The sequence below is a fragment of the Oncorhynchus nerka genome, linkage group LG15 (assembly GCF_034236695.1).
Source record: "Oncorhynchus nerka isolate Pitt River linkage group LG15, Oner_Uvic_2.0, whole genome shotgun sequence".
Classification (NCBI taxonomy): domain Eukaryota; kingdom Metazoa; phylum Chordata; class Actinopteri; order Salmoniformes; family Salmonidae; genus Oncorhynchus; species Oncorhynchus nerka.
Genome location: NC_088410.1, coordinates 19,141,456 through 19,148,955, shown reverse-complemented (window position 1 = coordinate 19,148,955; position 7,500 = coordinate 19,141,456). Strand labels below are relative to the sequence as shown.

Here is a 7,500-nt window from a genome sequence, read left to right as displayed (position 1 = left end):
ATCTCTACATAGGCGACCCAGTTGTTCGTTTGATTCGTTTGATCTCTACATAGGCGACCCAGTTGTTCGTTTGATTAGTTTGATCTCTACATAGGCGACCCAGTTGTTCGTTTGATTAGTTTGATCTCTACATAGGCGACCCAGTTGTTCGTTTGATTAGTTTGATCTCTACATAGGCGACCCAGTTGTTCGTTTGATTCGTTTGATCTCTACATAGGCGACCCAGTTGTTCGTTTGATTAGTTTGATCTCTACATAGGCGACCCAGTTGTTCGTTCTTTACGTTCGGTTGCCATACTCAGTAGCGTTCTTATCCCTTGCTTGTTGCTAGCTAGCCAACTTGTTACGGCTACATAGTCACTAACTCTGCGGCCAGAATGAAAGCCAAGTTTATTCTGTTGTTCTGCTATACCTCAGTTGCCAAAGACAACAATGCTAAACACACATTTACTGGTAGAAATAAAATGTTTTCGTTGATATTTTCATTTATATACGCAAATTCATACTTTCTCATATTTTGGTTGCCAGTCGTTAATTTGGTTAGTTTTATATTTATGGACGTGACATGCTCGCTGGCAACGTCCCTATCGCTTGCTAGCTAGCTAGCCAGCCAGTTAGCTACGGCTAACACAGTCACAACCTCTGCAGCCAGAATGACAGAAAAGTAGCTATTTTATACTGACATTCATTTGGATACACCCATAACAATGAGCTGATAATGCCAGTCTTTGCCTGACATACTGTAGCTAGAAAAGTTTGCCTTCTCGTCAGGACACTCGTGAACACCGACTGTTGATTACGAAGAGATCACATTGCATATCGAACGCTAGGCTACAAGTTAGCTAAATAGTTTGTTGCTAGCAAAGCTGACAATATGACAACTGACCCCCCAAAAATTAGAAACATGTGGGAGGATTTGACAGCATAGTGCCACTTGCGTCATGGCAACAGTAGGGACCAGAGAAATGTGTTTTCATCACGTTAGGTCATCAGATGCTCCAAAAAAATATGTCCCTACAAAAACGAATCACTGCTAGCTACTGTAGCTAGCTATGTTGACCTGTGTTTACAATGTATCCAATTTCAGTTTGTATAGATGTTGGTTTAGCTTTGTAGCAAGTACAGTCTGCATGTGTAGGCGCATATTGCAAGTTGCCCCAATATCTTTTCCAACTGTCCCGTTATCTGGTTTTAATGTCCATTCTAGAATGCCCTTCTAGCCAATCAGAAATTAGTATTCAACAATGCTGTGGTATAATACAAGATAACCATGACTTTCACCGTTGCTCTGGTCTTTTGTTCTTATAGTTTTAGGTCTCTAACCATCTCTCTCTCTCTCTCTCTCTCTCTCTCTCTCTCTCTCTCTCTCTCTCTCTCTCTCTCTCTCTCTCTCTCTCTCTCTCTCTCTCTCTCAGGCTCCTACAAAGGGATGTGTAAACAGATAGACCACTTCCCAGAAGACACAGACTTCCAAGCGGATGGCGCTGAGTTCTTTTTACGTGAGTCCTTTATTTCTTTCTCTCTCCTTCAGTGTATTTTTCTCCTCCATCTCTCTCTCGGTTTTGTTTGTTCTATTTTGTTTACAGTGCCATAAGTGTGAGGTTTCTAACTTGAACAGGGCCCGTATCCACAAAGCGTCTCAGAGTTGGAGTGCTGATCTAGGATCAGGTCCTAGATAATTTTAGTCATTATGATATGACTAAATTTACTAAAAGGTGAAACTGATCTTAGATCAGTGCTCTGAGAGGCTTTGTGGAAATGGTGCCTGGAGTGTTCCGTAATCAGGTTACACGGTATAAGGTCACATGGTCAGGTCACATGGTCAGTTCAAACCAGGGAAGAACAACTGCCCTGTCTAATTGAAGCCACAAAGTTAAAGGCCGACCTCAGGCCGATCCCCCACTATAATGAAGGGAAAATGTCAATCTTCGTGGTCAATCTTCATGTAAATAAATGTAAATATTGAAGACAGTAATTACTTCTGTAACTCCAGATGTATGTCCTTGAACCGATTATTTTAAAATCGCACACAGAAGAAGTTATGAGGATCATTTAGTAGCTAATGGCAGCCTGCAGTTCCCCGGTCGGCCTTCAACTTGAGATAATCAATGAGAGGGGGCAGCACTGAGCTAGCCTGCAACATCACTTCCTGGAGTTGCTCAAACTGCACATGTTATGTGCACATCAATCTCCCATATGAGATGCCATCTTAACTGACTTCCTGGGCTTCAATGTGCTATTGAGTCTTCACATAGGAATGGATGGTGTCACGTAATCGATGGCTTTGTCCATTCATTTGTACAGTCATTGGGTGAAACTGTTGGCCCTATCCTGGTATGGCTTAGTCATGTTATCGACCATGAGGATTATAGCTACGGCTGCACCACGTGTCTTTAGGAGTGGATGGTTGAATGGACACTCAACTGAATGAGTGCAGCGAAGGAAGTGGAGGAGGAGGAGGAGGATGTGGAGGAGGAAGAGGAGGAGAAAGAGGAAGATGAGGAGAAAGAAGAAGAGGAGGAATAAGAATGTTTGGCAGGATGAGGATGAGGAAGAGGAGGAAGAGCAGAAGGAAGAAGAGGGAAGAGGAAGAGGGGGAGGAGGAGGAAGAGGAGGAGGAACAGAAGGAAGAAGAGGATGAAGAAGAGGAGGAAGAAGAAGAGGAGGAGGAACAGGAGGAAGAAGAGGAGAAAAATAGGAGTATGATGATGAAGAGTAGGAGGAACAGGATGAGGAAGAGGAGGAAGAAGAGAAGGAAGGTAAGCAGGACTGCGCTGTCGCTCTCCCTATGGTTTGCCAATTAGGACACAATCTTCTATAAATACTCCAGCCTCACTTATATGGGTCACACCTCCCTCTCTCTCTCTCTCTCTCTCTCTCTCTCTCTCTCTCTCTCTCCCTCTCTCTCTCTCTGTGTGTCTCTCTCTCTCTCTCTCTCTCTCTCTCTCTCTCTCTCTCTCTCACTGTGTGTCTCTCTCTCTCTCTCTCTCTCTCTCTCTCTCTCTCTTCATCCTCCATCCCTCCATCTCTTAATTCCTCCATCCTGCTCTCCACTCCTTCATTGCTCGGCCTGCCTTAAAGAGAGGAGCACAGGGGTAAGGGAGGGTGAGGGGGTGAGAGAGAGGGCGTAGAGGGTCTCGCCTCTAGGGGGTAAGATGGATACAGGGTAGGCGTGAGGGTTAGGGAGGGTAAGTGGGGTACAGCGTAGGCGTGAGGTTTAGGGAGGGTAAGTGGTGTACAGCGTAGGCGTGAGGGTTAGGGAGGGTAAGTGGGGTACAGGATAGTGGTGAGGGTTAGGGAGGGTAAGGACGATACAGGGTAGGGGTGAGGGTTAGGGAGGGTAAGGAGGATATAGGGTAGGGGTGAGAGTTAGGGAGGGTAATGATGATACAGGGTAGGGGTGAGAGTTAGGGAGGGTAATGATGATACAGGGTAGGGGTGAGAGTTAGGGAGGGTAATGATGATACAGGGTAGGGGTGAGAGTTAGGGAGGGTAATGATGATACAGGGTAGGGGTGAGAGTTAGGGAGGGTAAGGACGATGCAGGGTAAGGGTGAGAGTTAGGGAGGGTAAGGACGATGCAGGGTAAGGGTGAGGGTTAGGGAGGGTAATGATGATACAGGGTAGGAGTGAGAGTTAGGGAGGGTAATGATGATACAGGGTAGGGGTGAGAGTTAGGGAGGGTTATGAGGATACAGGGTAAGGGTGAGAGTTAGGGAGGGTAAGGACGATACAGGGTAGGAGTGAGAGTTAGGGAGGGTAATGATGATACAGGGTAAGGGTGAGGGTTAGGGAGGGTAATGATGATACAGGGTAGGGGTGACAGTTAGGGAGGGTAATGAGGATACAGGGTAAGGGTGAGAGTTAGGGAGGGTAATGAGGATACAGGGTAAGGGTGAGGGTTAGGGAGGGTAATGATGATACAGGGTAGGGGTGAGAGTTAGGGAGGGTAATGATGATACAGGGTAGGGGTGAGAGTTAGGGAGGGTAATGATGATACAGGGTAGGGGTGAGAGTTAGGGAGGGTAATGATGATACAGGGTAGGGGTGAGAGTTAGGGAGGGTAATGATGATACAGGGTAGGGGTGAGAGTTAGGGAGGGTAATGATGATACAGGGTAGGGGTGAGAGTTAGGGAGGGTAATGATGATACAGGGTAGGGGTGAGAGTTAGGGAACTCAGAAAGAGGTGAGAGGGAATGGGGGTTGTAGTGATAAAAGGAGGGAGACGAAGAGAAAGAGTAAAGCACCGTCATCAAACAAGCAACAGGACAATATAGGAATAAGGTGGAAACATCTTACACAGGCTCCAACACATGTTGCATGTGGCAACGGCTACAGGTCATTCATTGAAAAGAACAACATTGTGCTGGGTGTGAGGGCCACCACCAACCCAGAAGATTCTCCATGACATCTCACCCACCTAGAGGAAGAGGACGATGAGACAGCCTACAGGGAGGAGGTCAGTGAACTGGCAGTGTGGGGCCGGGGGAGCAACAACCTCTCCCTCAACGTCAGTAAAACCAAGGAGATTATCATGGACTACAGGGAGGAGGTCAGTGAACTGGCCGTGTGGGGCCGGGGGAGCAACAACCTCTCCCTCAACGTCAGTAAAACCAAGGAGATTATCATGGACTACAGGGAGGAGGTCAGTGAACTGGCAGTGTGGGGCCGGGGGAGCAACAACCTCTCCCTCAACGTCAGTAAAACCAAGGAGATTATCATGGACTACAGGGAGGAGGTCAGTGAACTGGCAGTGTGGGGCCGGGGGAGCAACAACCTCTCCCTCAACGTCAGTAAAACCAAGGAGATTATCATGGACTACAGGGAGGAGGTCAGTGAACTGGCAGTGTGGGGCCGGGGGAGCAACAACCTCTTCCTCAACGTCAGTAAAACCAAGGAGATTATCATGGACTACAGGCAGGAGGTCAGTGAACTGGCAGTGTGGGGCCGGGGGAGCAACAACCTCTCCCTCAACGTCAGTAAAACCAAGGAGATTATCATGGACTACAGGGAGGAGGTCAGTGAACTGGCAGTGGGGGGCCGGGGGAGCAACAACCTCTCCCTCAACGTCAGTAAAACCAAGGAGATTATCATGGACTACAGGGAGGAGGTCAGTGAACTGGCAGTGTGGGGCCGGGGGAGCAACAACCTCTCCCTCAACGTCAGTAACCAAGGAGATTATCATGGACTACAGGCAGAAGGTCAGTGAACTGGCAGTGTGGGGCCTGGGGAGCAACAACCCCTCCCTCAACGTCAGTAAAACCAAGGAGATTATCATGGACTACAGGGAGGAGGTCAGTGAACTGGCAGTGTGGGGCCGGGGGAGCAACAACCTCTCCCTCAACATCAGTAAAACCAAGGAGATTATCATGGACTACAGGGAGGAGGTCAGTGAACTGGCAGTGTGGGGCCGGGGGAGCAACAACCTCTCCCTCAACGTCAGTAAAACCAAGGAGATTATCATGGACTACAGGGAGGAGGTCAGTGAACTGGCAGTGTGGGGCCGGGGGAGCAACAACCTCTCCCTCAACGTCAGTAAAACCAAGGAGATTATCATGGACTACAGGGAGGAGGTCAGTGAACTGGCAGTGTGGGGCCGGGGGAGCAACAACCTCTCCCTCAACATCAGTAAAACCAAGGAGATTATCATGGACTACAGGAAACGCCTCCATCCACATAGTTCCTCGGTTTCCACATCACTAAGGACGCTCAGTCGTGAAGAAGGTGCGACTGTGCCTCTTCCCCCTCAGGAGGTTGAAAAGGTTTGGCAAATCCTCAAACATTCTGCCGCTGTACCATTGAGAGCATCTTGACGGACAGCCCAGTACATCACTGGGGCCAAGCTCACTGCCATCCAGGACCTCTATATCAGGCGGTGTGAAAGGAAGGCCCGGAAAATTGGTATAGACTCCAACCACACAAGCCATAGACTGTTCTCTTTGCTTCCGCATGGAAAGCAGTACAGGTACATCAAGACTGACACCAACAGGCTCCTGAACAGCTTCTATCTCCATGCCATAAGACTGATAAATAGTGTCTTGGCACACCCACAGAGCCCGACACACTTAAAGGCTCTGCGTGGTCATTCCGACATCTGAAGTGGCCGTGCAACACCTACTGATGGAGCCTCCACAGACTTCTGGGCTTAGTGGAACAAAACAGAGCTATGGTGAAGTTAGTTGTCAAGGAAGTGAGTTTGTGTTTATACAGGACGTACCTTCCCCACCTACCGTCAACCAATCATGTCCATGCGGAGCTATACGGAGCCCTCCGAGGTGCACAGCGATGCGGTATGGAGCTTGGCCTTGAAGAGGCTTTCTGCACACTCCAACACACACTCCAACACACACTCCAACACACAGCACCTTCAGAATGTATTCAGACCCCTTGACTTCTTCCACATTTCGTTACGTTACAGCTTTATTCTAAACTCCATGAAATAAATACAAATCCTCAGGAATCTACGCACAACAGCCTTATAATGACAACAACAAAACAGAAATACTTTCTTTACATAAGTATTCAGACCCTTTGCTATGAGACTTCGAAATTGAGCTCAGGTGCATCCTGTTTCCATTTATCATCCTTGAGATGTTTCTACAACTTGATTGGAGTCAACCTGTGGTAAATTCAATCGATTGGACATGATTTGGAAAGGCACACACACCTGTCTATATAAGGTCACACCGTTGACAGTGCACATCAGAGCAAAAACAAGGAATCGTCCGTAGAGCTCAGAGACAGGACTGTGTCGAGGCACAGATCTGAGGAAGGGTACCAAAAAATGTCTGCAGCATTGAAGGTCCCCAAGGACACAGTGTCCTCCATCATTCTTAAAATGGAAGGAGTTAATAAGAACCACCAAACCTCTTCCTAGAGCTGCCGCCTGGCCAAACTGAGCAATCAGGGGAGAAGGGCATTGGTCAGGGAGGTGACCAAGAACACAATGGTCACTCTGACGGAGCTCTAGAATTCCTCTGTGGAGATGGAAAAACCTTCCAGAAGGACAACCATCTCTGCAGCACTCCACCAATCAGGCCTTTATGGTAGGGTGGCCAGACGGAAGCCACAGCTCAGTAAAAGGCACATGACAGCCTGCTTGGAGAAACACGTTTCTCTGGTCTGATGTGAAGCATAGTGGTGGCAGCAGTGAAGCATGGTGGTGGCAGCATCATGCGGTGGCCCAGCCAGAGTCCGGACTTGAACCCAATAGAACATTTTTTTAAATTTATTTGACCTTTATTTAACCAGGCAAGTCAGTTAAGAACAAATTCTTATTTTCAATGACGGCCTAGGAACAGTGGGTTAACTGCCTGTTCAGGGGCAGAACGACAGATTTGTACCTTGTCAGCTCAGGGGTTTGAACTTGTAACCTTCCGGTTACAAGTCCAATGCTCTAACCACTAGGCTACCCCGCCTAGGCTACCCTGCCGTCTCTCTCTGGAGAGACCTGAAAATAGCTGTGCAGCGACTCTCCACATATATCCTGATCGTTTGCATC

At 48.0% G+C, this 7,500-nt stretch overlaps 1 protein-coding gene across 1 annotated transcript in view; it reads left to right on the top strand.

Moving 5' to 3' along the window:
* The window catches only part of LOC135560097 (voltage-dependent calcium channel gamma-2 subunit-like), an 89,935-nt gene that overhangs the window by 68,371 nt on the left and 14,064 nt on the right, over positions 1 to 7,500 (top strand). Inside the window, exon 2 of the mRNA XM_065001194.1 lies at positions 1,415 to 1,498. Within this exon, the coding sequence (XP_064857266.1) occupies positions 1,415 to 1,498 (84 nt within the window). The remainder of the gene's footprint in view (positions 1 to 1,414; positions 1,499 to 7,500) is intronic.